Below are 19,395 nucleotides of genomic sequence, written 5' to 3' on the forward strand. Positions count from 1 at the left end.
CCCAAGCACCATCTGTCCCTTTGTGCAGACCGACTTTCCCATTCCTTTCCACTCTCTGATACTTAAGTCACACTCAGCATTTACCGCAAGCTCTGGTCCCCTTCTTCCCCCCAACAATTCCCTCAACAAGATTTGTTTTCTGTTCAGGTTGCTCTCAGGGTATTTTAATACCTCCCAAGTAGACTGTCTGATTTAGATCTTAATTATATGTGTGTTGTATAGTATCCTCAGATTGTGTCCATTTAGAAGCACGGTCTGGGGGCACCTGGGTGGCTCAGTGGGTTAAGCCTCTGCCCTCGGCTCAGGTCATGATGTCAGGGTCCTGGGATCGAGCCCCGCCTCGGGCTCTCTGCTCAGCAGGGAGCCTACTTCCTCCTCTCTCTCTGCCTGCCTCTCTGCCTACCTGTGACCTTTGTCTGTCAAATAAATACATAAAATCTTAAAAAAAAAAAAAAAGAAGAAGCACGGTCTGTTCAATAAGGAAAGAGACTCTTCCTTGGCAAAGAATGGTTTTCCCAACACATCACATGGAATCCCGGGCAGCAGCAAAGGTCACTCAAGGAAGGAGAAGCAGAACCCAATAACAAGAGCTACATGCCAACGGACTACCTCATGCACATGCTTATGTCTCCGAGGCTTCACCGACAGGGCCCTTCTGTTCAGTGTGTCCGATGGGGTGCAAAATTCAACTTCTACTCGGTCCCCCTGGTAAGGCTCGAAACCTAAAACAGCCACGGAGAGAAATTGAGTTGAAAGGATCTCTCAGTCTTGGTAATGCTCAGTTTCACAGTTACCTCGACATTATGAGACCCTAAAATAATTTCAATTACATCGAGAGTACATTTTGAACCTTTTAAAACAGGGAACCTTGAAAGTCTTCCTGTCAGAAAGGACGTCTGTAATCCTCTAGACATTGATTCTCTCTTTGGTTTAACTGAGTCTGTTGGGCATCCCAGGCCAAGCTCTTGGGGAGCAGCACGGGATTTATTAAACCACTGTTCAAGTTCGCAATCCCTCTGGAGACGCAGGGAAGTACGTAAGTCAGGGCACATGTGTCATTCTGGCTGCCTGGCTTCCAACTACTCGACCTGCAACCTTGGGCAAGTTTCTTAACCTCTTTGTGCCTTGATTCCTTCATCTATAAAATGAGAAGCATAACTGTAGGACTTAGCACAGAGATTTGAAGGGAGAATTAATCAGTGCATATAAAACTCACAGAACAGTGCCTGGCACATAGTCAGCCCCAAATACACGCCACAGCCTAAAACTGGCAAGATTCTGCCGGGCTATCAAGTCAGGAGGATCGCTGGGAAATGTGAGAAACTCCAGGTTAGCTTTACCCAAAACATTTACAGGCAAACTCAACTCCGATGTCTTGTCATGCAGGGTAGAGATTAGTCTGAATGTCCTTGCTATAATATAAACCTATAACTACTTACTTGTTTAATAATTTGGTAACCCCCCTTTTTTAGTTTTCACTAAACCCTTTTGGCAGCAATGAGGAGAAGCATGAATGCATGTTTAGGGAAAATGAGTCATGAAATAATTTTCCAGGAAAGTTGATGAATACACGAATTATATGATTCCTCTGGGCTATGGATTGAATGTGTCCCCCTAAAATTCCTGTGTCAAAGCCCTGACCTCCAGGGTGACTGTAATCAGAGATGGGGCCTCTAAGGAAGTAACTAAGATTAAATGAGCTCCTAAGAAGGGGCACCTGGCCGGCTCAGTCAATAGAGCCTGTGACTCTTGATCTTGGGGTCCTGAGTTCAAGTCCCATGTTGGGTGTAGACATAAATAAAAAAAACAAAGAAAGGGAACCTAATCTGATAGGATTAGTGTCCTTGTAAGAAGGGGCACTGAGGGTTCTGTGCTCTCTCTCTCCCCTCCTCACACACACACCAAGGAAAGGTCATGTGAGGACTCCGTAAGCTGGTTAAGCATCTGCCTTTGGCTCAGGTCATGATCCCAGAGTCCTAGGATCGAGCCCCATGTTGGGCTCCTCTGCCCTTCCCCCTGCTTGTGCTCTCTGTCTCCCTTTCAAATAAATAAAACTTAAAAAAAGAAAAATATATTGACTATTGTAAATGCCCAAACTTAAAACCAATTTGTTAGTTACACATAATAATTTCAAAAGTTGATTTAACTTTAAGCAAGTGTAACACCGTTTTTTAGCCCCAAAATGACTCAGATTGGACAAGAGAGGATATGGTCACCCCCTATAGCTATAGCTCTAGGAGCGGGGTGCCCTACACAAGCTATGGCCTTTGGTAGATGTATAAAGTCATTGCCAATGTGCAGCCTGGCAATGAGGTATCTAGAGGAATAAATACTCCAACATCTCCCAGTCTACTCCAGTCTCCCGAATCCAATCATAAGAATGTCAGCAGCTGAAGAACAGGGTCTTTTAGTGACTGTTGGTCACTACAGAGGCAGACTGAAGCAGGGAGGCTACCTCTGAATGGAGTAAGATGCAGTGCAATTGAGTAATTCAAGGCATAAGAGAAAATCCAAAAAGGGATAAGAAGGTTACATGGAGGGAGGCCTGGGTGGCTCAGTTGGTTAAGCCTCTGCCTTTGGCTCAGCTCAGGACCTCAGGGTCCTGGGATCGAGTCCTACATTGGTCTCCCTGGTCACTGAGGAGCCTGCTTCTCCTTCTGCCTTCTGTACCCCCCCCCAGCTTATGCTGGAGCTCTCTTTGATAAGTAAAAATGAAGTCTTAAAAGGTTACATGGAATTTCCTTTTACTCTTTCAAATGGGCACACAAGCCAATATGTTCTTTAAAAAACAAAGTGTTACTTATTTACATGAAAGAGAGAGTGTGAGTAGGAGAGGGACAAAGAATCTGAAGCAGGCTCCCCGCTGAGCAGGAAGCCTGACTCAGGGCTTGATCCCAGGACCCCCGAGATATCGACCTGCGCCAAAGGCATGTGCTTAACCGACTGAGCCTCCCAGGTGACCCTCAAGCCAGTATATTCTGAAAAATAAAGAAAAAAACCTTATTTGAGACCCCAGGCTTCTAACTCAGACACACTGGTTAGATAAGGATATGTAGGATATTGGGCACCCTGAAAACTAGAGAATGAAATTCCAGCCTTGGGTACTTGGTAGACTCTGCACCCCCGCCCTGAGGCTGAGTGCTCTATTCTATTTTAGCATCCTTCACCAAAATGGTTAAGATTTACTGTTTATTTACCTAAAAAATCATAATCTTGGACCCATTCCTGATGTTAACCATTTCCAACAAGAAAACACTCATGAACCTAAACCTTCTCATCCTTGCCTGCAAAATGGGGCAGGTCACCACCATCCTGTGAAGCAGGTCACCACAAATGGGATCTTGGGCTTGGAAGCACCCATTCGAGCACCTCCACTGACATAGAAACACCTCCGAGTTCTGCACGGAAGAACACACAGGCTCAGCTACTCCCTCTTCCGTGCTCCAGGCCCACACGGTCTCCACAGATTCACTTCCCACTTCTTCCTCAACCCACTGCTAGTTGTTTCCGTCACTATCCCATCCTACCACAACCAACTGCATCCGGGTTACCTCAAAAGGTTCTCAACAGGAGTAACTCTAGTGTAAATTACGAACCTAACACAGGACCACATCGTACCCCATCATCGTACCCCAGGGATCCTCCTGGCACTTATAATTCCATCTCATACCACCCCTTGTTCAGGTCATACCACACATGCTCACCACACTGCCCTGTCCACCCTTCAGTTCCTAAGACAGGCCATGGGTTTTCCCACCGTAGGACTTTTATAGTGACTCTCCCCTGATTTAAGTATTTTCCCCAGCCAAACTCCTCCTTCAGGTCCAAGTCATTTCCTCAATGAGGCCTTCCCTAATGTGCTACCAATAGCAAACCCCACCTCACCCCACCCCACCCCACTCCCAGTACTATCACAGCACCTGGTTCAAGTCCTGGAGCGGAGAAAACACTCTGGAACTCTCTCTCTTTTGGCAGGGGTGGGGGGACTCACTCACTTGCTGCCCATCTAAGATCTACCTCATCAGAATGCAAATATTAGGAAAACAGTACCTGGGACAGGGCCAGGAACTCAAATATTCTGTTGCAAGAACATCAATAAGAAAAGAATATACACTGAGTCCCCATCGTGTGGGATGAGAAAATTTAACAATTTTTCCATCTTTTAGATTCCCAGTATTTTTTTAAAAGTTTTTATTTATTTATTTGAGAGAGAGAGAGAGAAAAAAAAAAGAGAGATTGGGGGCAGGGGCAGATGTAGGGAATCCCAAGCAGACTCCTCATTGATGGTGAAGCCTGAGTCGGGGCTTGATCTCAGGATCCATGAGATCATGACCTGAGCTGAAATCATGAGTTGGACCCTTAACCGACTGAGCCACCCAGACACCTCAATTCCAATTATGTATTTGGTTTTAGATTTATTTATTTATTTTAGAGAGAGGGAGTGGGGGAGGGAGCAGAGGGAGAGGGAGAAAATCTCAAGCAGACTCCCCGCTGAGCAGGGAGCCCTACACGGGCTTGACCCCCACGACCCTGTGATTGTGACCTGAGCCGAAATTAAGAGTTGGGTGTCAGGGGTGGCTGGGTGGCTCAGTGGGTTAAAGCCTCTGCCTTCGGCTCGGGTCGTGGTCCCAGGGTCCTGGGATCGAGCCCCACATGGGGCTCTCTGCTTAGCGGGGAGCCTGCTTCCTCCTCTCTCTCCCTGCCTGCCTCTCTGCCTACTTGTGATCTCTGTCTGTCAAATAAATAAATAAAATCTTTAAAAAAAAAAGAGTTGGATGTCAGTCACTTAACCAACTGAGCCCCTCCCATTACATTAAATCGGAATTTATCTTTGGTCTTTTTCCTTAGGTTTCATAATCAGATTAACAGCAGCTCTTCTGACAATGCTAAGTATGATTAATTAGACGCTCAGGCCTTTCTAATACATTCTTCTTTTCCACTCTCCAGAGGTCTATTATGCTGATTCACTCAATTTAATTTTGCCGCAGTAAAACCTTTCGCCTGTGCTCTGGGTCCGGCCTCTCTTTTATGCCTCAGGGCCCTGGTTCCATCAGTCCTTCCCACTCTTTCCTACACCTTCCATCACTACCTTTGGCATTAAAAACACTTTCAAGTGTTTCCCATCTTGAGATGAATTCTCCTAGCGAGGGCTACCATTGGTGGCGCCTTCCTGTTGGCATGGTTACACGGACCGGGAAATTGACTTCAGAGTTTAGCAATCCCAGGGGGCTTTTCTCCTTGAACGAGCTATTTCTAACTAAAAGTGTCTTAAAATCCCAGCTGTCACCAATAATCATCTCTGGGGACTTCCACGGTTACCAACTACGGTCAAGTCCTGACTTTTTTTTTTTAAGATTTTATTTATTCATTTGACAGAGAGAGATCACAAGTAGGCAGAGAGGCAGGCAGAGAGAGAGGAGGAAGCAGGCTCCCCACTGAGCAGAGAGCCTGACACGGGGCTCAATCCCAGGACCCCAAGATCATGACCTGAGCTGAAGGCAGAGCCTTACCCACTGAGCCACCCAGGTGCCCCAAGTCCTGACTTTTAAATCCCAGAAAATGAAGTGGAAAGCTGCCTGGTATGGCTGAACCAACTTCCCCCTTTGGTATTCGAGCTACACAACAGCTGGTTGGGCTTAAACAGGTACCAAAGTTTTACTTCTCTTTGTCTTTCCAAAGCTAGCCTGGCAGAGGGTGGCAAGGTATAGAGTCTGGCTGGGAAAGCATCTTACCCAGGCAGCCTTCCCCAAGTCTCCCCACAGCAGGTGGTCATTCTGTCTTCCCTGCTCAGTAATGTTGTTTTCATCATGTTCTTTCAATGTACCCACACATCCTGGGGAACTCGGGTGGCTCAGCTGGCTAAGTGTCTGCCTTTGGCTCAGGTCATGATCCTAGGGTCCTGGGATCGAGTCCCACATGAGGCTCCTTTTTTTTAAGATCTTATTTTTTTTTAAGATTTTATTTATTTATTTGACAGAGAAAGATCACAAGCAGCCAGAAAGGCAGAGAGGCAGGGTTGGGGGTGGTGAAGCAGGCTCCCACTGAGCAGAAAGCCAGATTTGGGGATCGATCCCAGGACCCCGAGATCATGTTCTGAGCCGAAGGCAGAGGCTTAACCCACTGAGCCACCCAGGAGCCCCTCACATCAGGCTCCTTGCTTGGCAGGGAGCCTGCTTCTCTCTCTGCCTGCTGCTCCCTATGCTTGGCTCTTTCTCTCTCTCTGACAAATAAATAAATCAAATATTTAAATAAATAAATAAATAAATACATAAATAATCTTTTTTAAAAAAATGCGCCTACACGTCCATCTCTCCCAACTAGACTATGAACCCTTTACACACAGGGTTTAATAAAGTCTTACTTGTCTTGTCTTGCCACTAACAAGCACTATATCACGAGCTGAGTTAAACTCAACTAGCATAAACAAATTAAGAAATAATCGCTTTAGGCATGAAACAACACAGTTAGACCTGATAATTACAAACAGAATTCAACAATAGTACACACACACACACACGCACGGCAAGTGCTAGAGGAGGTCATCAAGAGGCTGTGACCACCAGCTGACCCAGGAAGAGGAGCCTGGGAGCTTGGGGGCTCCTCATCCCCTGCCCTGTCCTGGGAATGTATGTTCTGCCCCCCAAATCCTTCAGGTGGAAGTCGAAGCCTGTAGAGAGTAAGGTGTGGCAGAGACCATCTGGACCGTATAGGTGACTGAACCCAATTAAGGCATCTATGTAAACTTCTAATATTCTGGCAGATGGGTGCAAAGATCTACTCCTTTTGTGACCCCACCAGACAAGCTTCGTTTGTAAGTTCCCTTGATTACTACACCAGCCACCTACCAATCAGGAGTGGCCTGCCTCTTTCCTTGGTCTCTCTGGGCCCTCCATGTGTGGTGCTGGGGGCGGGGCAGGGGGGCAGGCAGAGTTTGCAAGCGAACAGAAAGGTATAAGGCTAACTCCAAACTTGGTTTTAAGGCATCTGAAGTAATTTTTTAAAAGACTTTATTTCTTTATTTGACAGACAGAGATCACAAGTAGGCAGAGAGGCAGGCAGAGAGAGAGGGGGAAGCAGGCTTCCTCCTGAGCAGAGAGCCCAATGCGGGACTTGATCCCAGGACCCTGAGATCATGACCTGAGCCGAAGGCAGCGGCTCAACCCACTGAGCCACCCAGGTGCCCCTGAAGTAATTTTTAAAAAACAGTATCCCTGTGCAGCACCTGGGGTGTTCAGTTGGTTGGACATCTGACTCTTGGTTTTGGCTCAGGTTGTGATCTCAGGGTCCTAGGAATGAGTCCCACATGGAGCTCCGCACTCAGTAGGGAATCTGCTTCAGGATTCTCTCTACCTCTCCCCCACTTGCTCTCTCTCTAAAATAAATGAATAAATCTTTTAAAAATTCAAATAAAAGAACAAGAATATCCCTGTGTACCTGTATTATTTTTCAGTTAGATTAGAAATTCAGTGCCTATATGAATGGAAAAATGACACAAAACTAGCAACCACATCCAATAAATGAAATGTCAACAAATGACAGCCTCAGTTTCTAAGAACATTATGTCATCTTTCCCTTGCTGCACATTATTTTCGATTCCTAAGGCCCACCTCAAGTACCAAAGAGCCTCTGATTGGAGCCGAGGACACTAGAGAAGTAGTTCTAATCCAAAAATCCTCTTGCCAAATGGCATGTTCCAAATCTGACCCTGGAAATGGTGCCTGAAACCATCTCCAAAGCCAGTCGATAAAATTAAAAGGCAAAACCGAATTTTAAATGTTGAACCATGTAAACCGTACCTTTACAAACGACATCTAGAGAGAAGTAGGTTGTGTGATCAATGTAGTTAGCGCCTTCCACGACAGTGGAAACACAGCCAAATGAAACTCTGGCATAGGAGTCCCGGGGCCCATTGCCATGGCAACTGTCACAGAGTGCATCCACCTGTGAGAAAAGGAAACCATTCCAGCAAACATAACGCAGTTTGAAAAAGCAGAAACATGCTTAAATCACTGTCGTTCCAGAAGTGGTTGAAACAATTATAATAAACAGTGGTGAACAGAGTTCACCTGACAAATTATCACAGGCATGAGACGATGAAAATAATGAATGAGCTTTTTATCTTTTATTACTTTATTTTTTAGAGCAGTTTAGGAGTATTGAGCTGAAATTTCCCATACATTCTGCCCCTCTGTCCTTAGTGTGCCCTGTTACTAGCACCTTGCACTGTTGGACTGGTACATCTGTGTAATTGATGAACCGATACTGATACCATATCTTTAAAGTCCACAGTTTACTTTTTAGGGTTTTATTTATTTATTTGCCAGAGAGAGAGAGAGAGAGCACAAGAGAGCACAAGCAGGGGGAAAAGCAGGCAGAGAGAGAGGGGGAAGCAGGCTCCCTGCTGAGCAGAGAGCCTGATGTGGGGCTTGATCCCAGGACCCTGAGATCATGACCTGAGCCTGAGGCAAATGCTTAACCCCCGGAGCCACCCAGAAGTCCCTAAAGTCTATAGTTTAAATGAAGGTTCACTCTTAGTGTTATCTTTCATATATATTTTTAAAGATTTTATTTATTTTGAGAGTGAGCGAGCTGGAGGAGGGGCAGAGGGAGAGAGAGAATCTTAAGCAGGCTCCACGCCCAGTATGGTGCCCGATGTGGGGCTCAATCTCACGACCCTGAAATCATGACCTGAGCCAAAATCCAGAGTCTGATGCTTAACTGACTGAACCACCCAGGCGTCCCTGTTCTGTCATATATTTTTTAAATGTGTCTAAAAACATATTTTGTGTACCAACCAAGTTCAATGCACCGATAGTACTAGATTCAAAGGTAGGAGATACACTGTTCCTGCCCTCCAGCAAGTCACAATCCAAGGGGAATAAAAGACAAAAATCACTTATTCAATGTAAGTTATGACAAATGATAAAACCAAGTGCAAATGTAGGCTTCTGGGAATTCCCAGTAGGGAAAGAATTTCAGATGAAAGAACATAGGACACAGTCTTGGAGAGAGTGGGATCTGACATGGGCTGTGAGAGAAAAGAATGATTTTTACCTGGCAAATGGAGGCAGGGTTAAGGACAGGGATAGGAAGATGGCAGGGGGAGAGACACAACACATTCCAAGTTAGAGGAACAAGGAAGAAAACTAAGATCCCAGATCAGTGCACCCAGAAGGCAAAACATGAAATATACAGTTGGGAAAATAACAGGGGAAGGGAGAAGCTCTAAAACGACAGACTTAATTTATCTACAATAGGGAGGCATTCAAAACCTTTATTACTGGAAGTACAGTGCCTTCATTTTGTATTTTGTTTTTCTTCTTTTTTTTTTTTTTGAGAGAGAGAGCGTGTGTGTATATGTGGTGGGGACAGGAGGCAGAGGGAGAGGGAGAGAGAGACTCTCAAACAGGCCCCTCCCTGAGCACAGAGCCCCACGTGGAGCCTGAAGCGGAGCCTCATGCAGGGCTGGGACCCCACCACCCTGAGATCATGACCTGAGCCGAAATCAAGAGTTGTCCTCTTAAGTGACTGAGCCACCCAGGCATCCCATTGCTTTTCTAACTGTGCAAATAATACATATTCATTATAGAAATACATGAGACAGAGAAAGAAGCAAAAAACTACACATAATTCACAAATCTACTACCTACCTAAAAATAAACACTGACCCCATTCTGGTACTGACCCTGCTCCAGATGTCTGTACTATGCATAAATATCTATGCACTTTTTTTTTTTAAAGATTTTATTTATTTGACAGACGGAGATCACAAGTAGGCAGAGAGAGAGGAGGAAGCAGGCTCCCTGCTGACAGAGAGCCCGATGTGGGGCTCGATCCCAGGACCCTGGGATCATGACCTGAGCCGAAGGCAGAGGCTTCAACCCACTGAGCCACCCCATCTATGCACTTTTTTAAAAAAGATTTTATTGATTTATTTGACAGAGAGAGACACAGTGAGAGAGGGAACACAAGCAGAGGGAGTGGGAGAAGGAGAAGCAGGCTTCGCCAAGCAGAGAGCCCAATGTGGACCTCGATCCCAGGATCCTGGAATCGTGACCTGAGCTGAAGGCAGGCACTTAACGACTGAGCCACCCAGGCGGCACCCTATGCACTGTTTTAAGGGAAAATTTAGTATTATATGTATTATTGATTTATTACCAAATGACTGTAAATATGTCGATAGACTGTTGAAACATTATTTTATTTTTTTAAGATTTTATTTATTTGTTAGAGAGAGGTAGAGGGAGAAGCAGACTCCCAGCTGAGCAGAGAGCCTGATGCAGGGCTCGATGCTAGGACCCTGGGATCATGACCTGAGCCGAAGGCAGAGGTTTTAACCCACTGAGCCATCCAGGCGCCCTCATGAAGTTTCTAATGGAAACTTGATCCATGGAGGTGTCAATTCATTCTCATGGGGCTTTTGTTTTTGTTTTTAATAGCCTAAGTCACGGCCTATTTCCATTTCTCTGTCTAGGCATTTCCAGCTGCCAAGGCCAATCTCATGGTCAGTTCCCCCTCATTCATTTTCAGCGAGGAATTAAGCACCAGGCTCCCAACTATGGCCCCACGACCACTTCTGTCAATATCCAAATGGATGACCTCGAAGACCCCGTCCTCTCTGTTTCTGACTCTCTACTAACCACCACACGGAGTAAACATGCCTTCTCACAATCTGAACCTAGCTGTCCACACCCCACAACTAGAACACTGGTAGGTTATTTTTTAATTACAAATAGTTTATGTTCATTAATGCAGAAACAGTGAACACAGATATTTTCTCTGAGCAAATAAAGGCCACTGGACAAGGCCTCCGGTATCAACTTCCTGGCACCTATCCTGGATTTCTCTGCCTTCCCTCATACAATAGTGGAGGGTCACCCAAGCGCCTTACCCAAGACCAACCCCCCAGCTGGGCACATGGTACCACTCTGTCTTGTCTCTGTGTCTTCCCTCTATATGAACAATTTTTCCTCTTCTTTTTTTTTAATTTTTATTTATTTTTTTAAAAGATTTTATTTATTTATTTGACAGAGAGAGAGATCACAAGCAGGCAGAGAGGCAGGCAGAGAGAGAGAGGAGGAAGCAGGCTCACTGCTGCGCAGAGAGCCCGATGCAGGGCTTGATCCCAGGGCCCTGAGATCATGACCTGAGCCGAAGGCAGAGGCTTAACCCACTGAGCCACCCAGGCGCCCCTCCTCTTCTTTTTTTTTTTTTTAAGATTTTACTTATTTATTTGACAGAAAGAGACAGAGCAAGAGAGGGAACACAAGCAGGGGGAGTGGGAGAGGGAGAAGCAGGCATCCCGCTGAGCAGGGAGCCCGATGCGGGGCTCGATCCTAGGACCCTGGAATCATGACCTGAGCCATAGGAAGACGCTTAAAGACTGAGCCACCCAGGCGCCCCAATTTTTCTCTTTCTAATGAATCCATATACAAACATTCTCTAGACCTTCCTCTTTTTTTCTGGTAAATATCTTTGTGAATTTTATCGCGTTTACCTTAAACTTACGATCAACTCAAAAACCGAAGTTTTTAAATATCTTTTTCATCCAGAAGCAGTCTGGCTTTCCATTCAATCAGTTCTCTTTTTATTGCCATCAGGAATGTTTTGTAGCTGTCTTCATTTTTTTTGTTTGTTTTATTTTTATTTTCTTAATTCTAGTACAGGTGATCTACACTGTTCTATGAGCTGCAGGCATACAATACAGTGATACAATTCCATACATTACTCACTGCTCATCATAAGGGTACTCTTAGTCCTTCTTTAAAAAAAAAAAAAAACCTCCCTTGATCCTATTTCTCCTTCAGTCTCATTTCTTTGCTCCTCCTCCCAGCAAAAGACATTTAAAGATTCATCTATACTCACCTCCCCATCTCCCATCAGCTCCTCACTGCTCTCCTATCAGGCCTTATATCCCCAATATGCCTCTGAAACTGCTCTTAAAATCACCAGCAAGGTTGCCAAATCCAACAGTCCATTTTCTCCGCTCCCATCACTCAACCTCTTAGCATTTGATCCAACTGGAAAACCTTGCCTGGCTTCGATGTGACCCCCCTCTCCTGGAGAGGCTCCATCTCAGCCTCCTCTGTTAACACTCCCTTCCTGTTTCCTGTCCTTGAACTGAATACACCAAGTTACAGACATAGTGTCCCGTCAGTATCTCAAGCCTAACATGGACAAAACTTAATATATTCTGAACTTCCCAGAAAAAAAACTGCACTCCACCCCCATCTTCTACAACTCAGAAAATGGCAAGTCCGCTCACCTGCACAAGATGGGCACATTCCAGTATATAAAAATTAAGCAGCACGGGCACCTAGGTGGCTCAGTGGGTTAAATAAAGCCTCTGCCTTCGGCTCAGGTCATGATCCCAGAGTCCTGGGATGGAGCCCCATATCCGGCTCTCTGCTCGGTGGGGAGCCTGCTTCCTCCTCTCTCTCTGCCTGCCTCTCTGCCTACTTGTGATCTCTGTCAAATAAATAAATAAAATCTTTAAAAAAAAATTAAACTGCACAAAGTCAAAAGACAGCCTTGGAGGAAATACTGGCAAAACATTCATATGAGGGGTGCCTGAATGGCTCAGCTGGTTAAGCATCCGTCTTTGCCTCTGGTCACGATCCTGGGGTCCTGGGATTAAGCTCATGTTGGGGGGGGGTCGTCCCTGCTTAGTGGGAAGCCTGCTTCTCCCTCTCCCACTCCCCCTGCTTGAGTTCCCTCTCTTACTATGTCTCTCACTGTCAAATAAATAAATAAAATCTTTAAAAAATAAAATTTAAAAAAGCTCATATGAGAAATTTCCCAACAAAGCTCTCATTCCCATAACATAAATAGCTCTAATGCTCCTACTGTGGAAATGGCTCTCAAAAGAGAAACGTTGCTGTACTCTCCCCAACACTTACAGAATTGCAAAAATAAAATTGTGAGACTGCTTTTTTTTTTCAAGATTGGCAAATATTTCAAAGATTGAAATATTTCCATCCTTCTTAATATTGGCACAGGCATTTTCCACAGCCTGCTGTTGACAGTGCTAATCGGTAAAATAAAGCTGAAGCATAATTTGATGATGATATCTATTAAAATGGTAAATATCAGGGCACGTGGGTGGCTCAGTGATTAAGTATCTTCCTTCGCCTCAGGGTGTGATCCTGGGGTTCTGGGATGGAGCCCCGCATCAGGCTCCTAGCTCAGGGGGAAGCCTGCTTCTCCCTCTCCCACTCCCCCTGCCTGTGTTCCCTCTGTCGCGGTCTCTCTCTCTCTCTCTCAAATAAATAAATAAATAAAATCTTTAAAACATGGTAAATATCTTCACTGAGGTGACAGTTGCATGACTAAATGCAACTGCATTTACTAAAAACATCCAGGAACTATGCCTTTAAAAATGAGAATCTTGGGGCCCCTGGGTGGCTCAGAGGGTTAAGCACGTGACTCTTGGTCTCAGCTTAGGTCTTGATATCAGGGTTGTGTTCAAGCCCCATGGGGAGCCTACTTAAAACAAGTGGAGAATCGGGGGATTTGGAGGGTAGGAAAAGAATAAATGAAACAAGATGGGATCCGGAGGGAGACAAACTATAAGAGACTCTTAATCTCACAAAACAAACTGAGGGTAGCTGAGGGCAGGGGACTAGGGAGAGGGTGGTGGGATTATGGACATTGGGGAGGGTGTGTGCTATGGTGAGTGCTGTGAAGTGTGTAAACCTGGTGATTCATAGACCTGTACCCTGGGGCTAATAATACATTATATGTTTATTAAATAAATAAATAAATAAATATAAATAAATTAAGAAAAAGTAGAGAATCTTATGGTATGTCTGTTGTACCTCAATACTGCTCTTTTTAAAAATTTTTTAGATTTTATTTTTAAAAAATATGGAACGCTTCACGAATTTGCGTGTCATCCTTGTGCAGGGGCCATGCTAATCTTTTCTGTATCGTTCCAATTTTAGTATATGTGCTGCCGAAGCGAGCACAATACTGCTCTTTTTAAAAAATGGTTAAAATGGGATGCCTGAGTGGCTCAGTGGGTTAAGCATCTGCCTTTGGCTCAGGTCACGATCTCACAGTCCTGGGATTGAGCCCCACATCAACCCCCCCTTGGGCTCCTTGCTCAGTGGGGAACCTGCTTCTCCCTCTCCCTCTCCGCATCCCCCCCCCCCCTTCTGTCCCCGTCTCTCTCTCAAATAAATAAATAAAACGTTTAAAAAAATTGGTTAGGGCACCGGGGCGGCTCAGTTGGTTAAGCGACTGCCTTCAGCTTAGGTAGTGATCCTGGAGTTCCAGGATTGAGTCCTACATAGGGCTCCCTGCTCAGCAGGGAGTCTGCTTCTCCCTCTGACCCTCTCCCCTCTCATGCTCTCTCTCACACTTTCTCTCAAGTACATAAATAAAATCTTTTAAAAAAATTGGTTAAAATGCATGTCTGTTCACCTAGCAATTACAGTTCAACAAAATCAACAATCCTTTACACGGCTGAAAAAAAGAAGTTGCAGAATAATATAGACTCTAGGGGCACCTGGGTGGCTCAGTGGGTTAAGCCTCTGCCTTCGGCTCGGGTCATGATCCCAGAGTCCTGGGATCGAATCCCGCATCGGGCTCTCTGCTCAGCAGGGAGCCTGCTTCCCCTCTCTCTGCCTGCTGCTATGCCTACTTGTGGTCTCGCTCTCTGTGTCAAATAAATAAATAAAATCTTTTAAAAAAGAGTAATATAGACTCTAGTAAATTATTATTGCTAACCACATTTTTAAACGCTGAAGAACAGATATACAATTTAAACTTTTGTAAGCAGAAACCACTACAAAGCTAAGACCAAGTATCCCACACAAGGCAGTGAAGTAGACTTCAAATCCCAGTGTCTACCCGCCAGACCAGGTCATCTCAGAGAGGCCGAATAACCAGAAGCAAGGCTGAAAGTCCCCCAGGGATAAAGCCGGTCCCCAAACTCATACTAATCTTACTTTGATTGCTTTCAATCCATATGTTTTATCTTTTCCCACAATGGCAGTGACTTCTTGTCCAACCTTCAGAGGGACATCGCCAGTCACAACATCACTACTGAAGTAGATCAATTCATCAATCAAACCATAATCACTACAGATATTCGTCACAACTCCTTGCGCAGTTTTCAACCTGGTGCCACCTAAAAGATGGGGAAACAAAACATTCCATTAGTTAACGTCCAAAGCGAATTACACATAAGTAAGCCTTACCACAGGAAGTCCTGGTAGACGACGATCTAAATCGAGAAAGAAATTAGATGTAGCTTGAGATACAGATGACTGTGACAGAGGAACATAGTGATTAAGTGTTTGGGAGGCAGAACGCTCACGTTGAAAGGTTGGTGCCACCATTTCTCTGTATGGCACAGCGGCCCAATGCCCTCAGTAGAGGAGCTCTGCTGGAGAAGGCAGAGTCTGGAACCTGCCTGCCTGGCCGTGAACACAGCTCTTCCCTTTACCATCTGTGTAACCCTGGGCACATTTCCTAACCAACCAGAATTTGTTTTCATCTGTAAAACCAGGGCATTACTAATGTCTGCCTAGGAGAGCACATCTTAAATGTTCTCATTGCACACACACACACGATAATTACATAAGGTGATGGATGGCACCTTAAACTTACAGTGTTATACATAATTATGTCTCAGTAAAGTGGAGGGGGAAAGGGTTGTTTTAATTAGGAACTGACACATCTGTGTCAACAGCTTAAAACTGTGAATCCCTCCCTCCGGTTAGAGCTTACATGTTAGTTGTTGTCATGGTTTCTGCATCTAGAGAGTCTTTAAACAGCCATTATTGTTACTGAATTTTATCCTTATCGACAAGAGCAGCAGAAGCAGGGGGAGATTATGCAAACATCTCACCAGACAAAAGCACATAAAGAGATCTGAGGGTTTAAATCTAGCTCAAATGCACATCCAAAACACTCAGGTTTATTTTTTTTTTTCCTCGAACACAGCTAGTAAGCCATAATTTGGGATCTGAACCTAGAGAGTAAGTCTGCAGAGCCCACTACAAACCACAAAGCTTTGGTGCCTGCCCAAAAATGAGACTGGGAGAAACAGACAAGGAGGCTGGGAGAAACACTGATTATAAATTGATTATGGTTTCAAGAAGCCAAAAAAAAAATATCTGAGAACTTTTATTTAAAGATTTTATTTATTTGAGACAGACTGTGCCCACGGATGAGGGACAAGGGCAGAAGCAGAGGGAGAAGCAGACTCTGTGAGCAGGGAGCCCGAGTCGGGGCTCGATCCCAGAACCCCGGCCTCACGATCTGAGCTGACATCAGCCGCTTAACCGACTGAGCCACCCAGGCGCCCCCTGAAACCTCTTTTAAAATGGGTCAAATTCGTCAAGTCATAAAACACAAGAAAAGTGAAAGGGCCAAGAGTGACTGACAACTGCCCCTTAGGCTCAAGAAAATATATCAGAAACTCTTCTGTATTGCCCCATGGGCAAAAATACGGCAAACAGGGGCGCCCGAGCGGCTCAGCAGGTTGGGCATCTGCCTTCTGCTGGGCGTCGTGATTAGTCCTGGGATCGAGCCCCGTGCCGGGCTCCCTGCTCGGCGGGGAGCCTGCTTCTCCCTCTCCCTCTCTCTCTCTGTTAAATGAATAAAATCTTTAAAATAAGTGTGGCTGACGGATGCAGTGGCGAGAGCTTCCCGGGGGAGAGGAGCTGCTGGCAGATTCAGGCACCTGGCAGGACGGGGCACTGCTGGGGGGAGATGACGCCGACCACAGAGGGGACCCTCCTGAGCCTGCCGTGCTCATCCTGCAGAAGGAGGCGGGGGGCGGGCGATTGGAGCCACAGGAGGAAATGGCTGCTGGGCCTCGGGGTCTGGGTGACTCCAGCCCAGTGCCCGCTCTCCCCTGGGCATGTGTCCCCTGCCTCCCGCTGTAACCGGGACGTGAGGATGCTCCCACTTCCCTGCGGGGTTTTCCGAGGGCCATGTGGCAGTAATGGTCGGACGGCCCTGAGTCTGGTGCTTGGCAGAGACATGGGCTCGGCTCATCGGATTCATGCTTCAGGGCAGGACTGCCGCCAACCCCGGCGAAATTCTCGGTGTTCACGGGTGCCCCCGATACAGCAATGCCTGCCCTGGTGTCCCCTGAGTCACCACCCCCTCAGTCCCCGACTCTGGGGCAGGATTTCAGGATATAAAGGGCAGCCACTTCCATGTGGCCCCAGGCCTGCTTCCAGCGACTGACCTAGAACTTGACCACTTGGCTTCAAATACATGCGTGTTTAAGAAACGAAATTGAATGCACCCTCTAATCTGGGTGATCCACTGCTAGTGGAAATATGAAAAGGAATCGGTTGTACCTTACATAACATATGCACAACGTTAAGTTCCAAAGGCACGGGGGGGAAGTGCAAGGGTGGGGCACGGCTCCCCAGGGGCCTTCTCTGTCTACACCACCATCGATCACTTTGGACGGGAGGGTTCTGGGTATGCTCAGGAACTCGGGGATGCCTCTTCCCACAAGGAGGCGCTGCCACGCCCATGCAGCCCCCTTCGGAGCGCCTGAGGCTCTGAATCAGGGGAGAGGAGCACCCTTAGGTGCAGGCCTCTGAGAGGGAGAAGACGAAAATGAATACCTTCCAAGAGACTCATATGCTGCTCCCTCTCGGCCTCCGACGAGTCCACCCTCCTCCGGAAGAAGGCAAGAACTCTGGAAATAAACCGAAGCATGGTCGCTTCGTCAGGGCAGCCCAGGCCCCTCAGACACAGTGCCAAGCTCGCTTCTGTGGAAGTCTCTGCCACCCGGTCGCACTCTGATCGTAGCGGCTGCCTCCACACCACCGTACGTCTAGCCGAGGGTCTACGCGAACCTTGATGCGGGCAGAGACCCGAGGGCCTCAACCTGCCGCGTGCCCACCGCCCAGCCAATGGGGGCGTAGTGTGCTCTGTGGAAGCCACCCAGAGGCTGTGAGCCGATGGGCGGGACTTCGTGGCTCCTCCCACCACAGGCGAGGGCGGAAATGTGGTGGCCCAGCGGGAATCACTTCCAACGCGACCTATTTTGCACCTCTTAGAATAGAGGGTCTCTGTGCGCTGCTGCAGGGAGGGCCTGATGCCTGTCTTGGAAGGTGGCCAGGCAACTTACCCCAAAGTTGGAGGCAGGCCCCCAGGCTCTGGCTCCCGGGTGTGGGGCCCCCATTCGTCGCTGCATGAATGCTTTTCTCTTCCTTGGCCTCTAAGCCCCCTGCACCACCAGCCCCCATCAGCCCTACCTCCTCACCCCTGCACGCATTGCACGGGGAGGTCAGTGGTCAGCTCTAAGCAAAGGCTTTCAGTTCAGTGTTCAGTGATACCACAGATAGGGTGGAAAAGCCGAACTTGCACGTCTGCATGGGTCTCAAGCCATAGGCTGTGTCTTGCTCTCCTTGGAAGGGAGCCAACGGTGCCAAAACACTCACTATGGGGCCGACAGCCACTTTTAAGTACAATATGGAGATGAGGATAGCTGAGTCAGGAGGGCCGGGTGATGGAGCACGAGGCAGGGAGTTTGGGTCGCATCACTAGTCTTTTCTTTGGGGGACCAGGCAGACATTACATTAAGAATGTTAGTTGAAAAAAAAAATAAATATTGTAACAGCAAAATGAGTTTATTTGGGAACAGCAGACCAGTTGCAATTCAGGGCACACGAACCACGGTGAACTTTAAGCCAGTACAGAGTACAACAAAAAGCTTTCTTTGAGAGAGGAGAGGAAGTTGGGATGGGTGGTTTTGAAAGAAACTCATTAGGGGAGAGTGGGAATCCAAGGTTGTGATGGCCTCTGGTTGGCTGAGTGGTGGCAGTTTCTCATTGGTGGGGCTGTTGCTGAGCCCGGAGGAAATCTTCCTTCCTCCTGCTGCCATAGTAAAGCAGGCTCCTGCCTGTTGGGGGCCAAAAATGCTGCTGAGAAGTGGTAGTGAGTGAGGGCTCCCATTTAGGGCTTCCCCACTTCTTCTTAAATGAGGTTGCCTTTATTCATTTTTATATTTCCCCTTTGATCAAGATCTTCCCTCAAAAGCATCACTGATCAAGAGTCAGGTTTGCCACATTTAGTGGTTTTGTCCCTCAGTAACAGGGAGGACCTTCCCTCGTTGCCATATCTAACATCGGAGGGCAACCATTGAGATCACACTTAGTAACAAGGAAGGGCGGGAGGGAGAGCTCTCAGGCATTCACATCCAAAGTGTTTATTTTGGGGAGCCTGGGTGGTTCAGTCGGTTAGGTGGCTGCCTTTAGATTAAGGTCATGATCTTGGGGTCCTGGGATCAAGCCCCACGTAGGGCTCCCTGCTCAGCTGGAAGCCTGCAAGTCTACTTCTCCCTCTCCTCCCTGGTTTGTGCTTTCTGTTGCTATCTCTGTCTCTCTCTCACATAAATAAATAAAATCTTAAAAAATA

General features: G+C 46.7%; 1 protein-coding gene across 1 annotated transcript in view; it reads right to left on the minus strand.

Annotated features, from left to right (window-relative positions):
• The window catches only part of LOC111162140 (cancer/testis antigen 55), a 41,110-nt gene extending 23,419 nt beyond the window's left edge, over window positions 1-17,691 (minus strand). Inside the window, exons 1-4 of the mRNA XM_022526333.1 lie at window positions 17,598-17,691; window positions 14,952-15,133; window positions 7,797-7,941; window positions 610-722 (exon numbers count right to left, since the gene is read on the minus strand). Coding sequence (XP_022382041.1) covers window positions 610-722; window positions 7,797-7,941; window positions 14,952-15,133; window positions 17,598-17,691 — 534 coding nt within the window. The remainder of the gene's footprint in view (window positions 1-609; window positions 723-7,796; window positions 7,942-14,951; window positions 15,134-17,597) is intronic.
• Window positions 17,692-19,395: the final 1,704 nt, after the last annotated feature.

The sequence above is a fragment of the Enhydra lutris genome, unplaced genomic scaffold (genome assembly GCF_002288905.1).
Source record: "Enhydra lutris kenyoni isolate GAN:26980312 unplaced genomic scaffold, ASM228890v2 scaffoldscaffold89, whole genome shotgun sequence".
NCBI classification, from domain to species: Eukaryota; Metazoa; Chordata; class Mammalia; order Carnivora; family Mustelidae; genus Enhydra; species Enhydra lutris.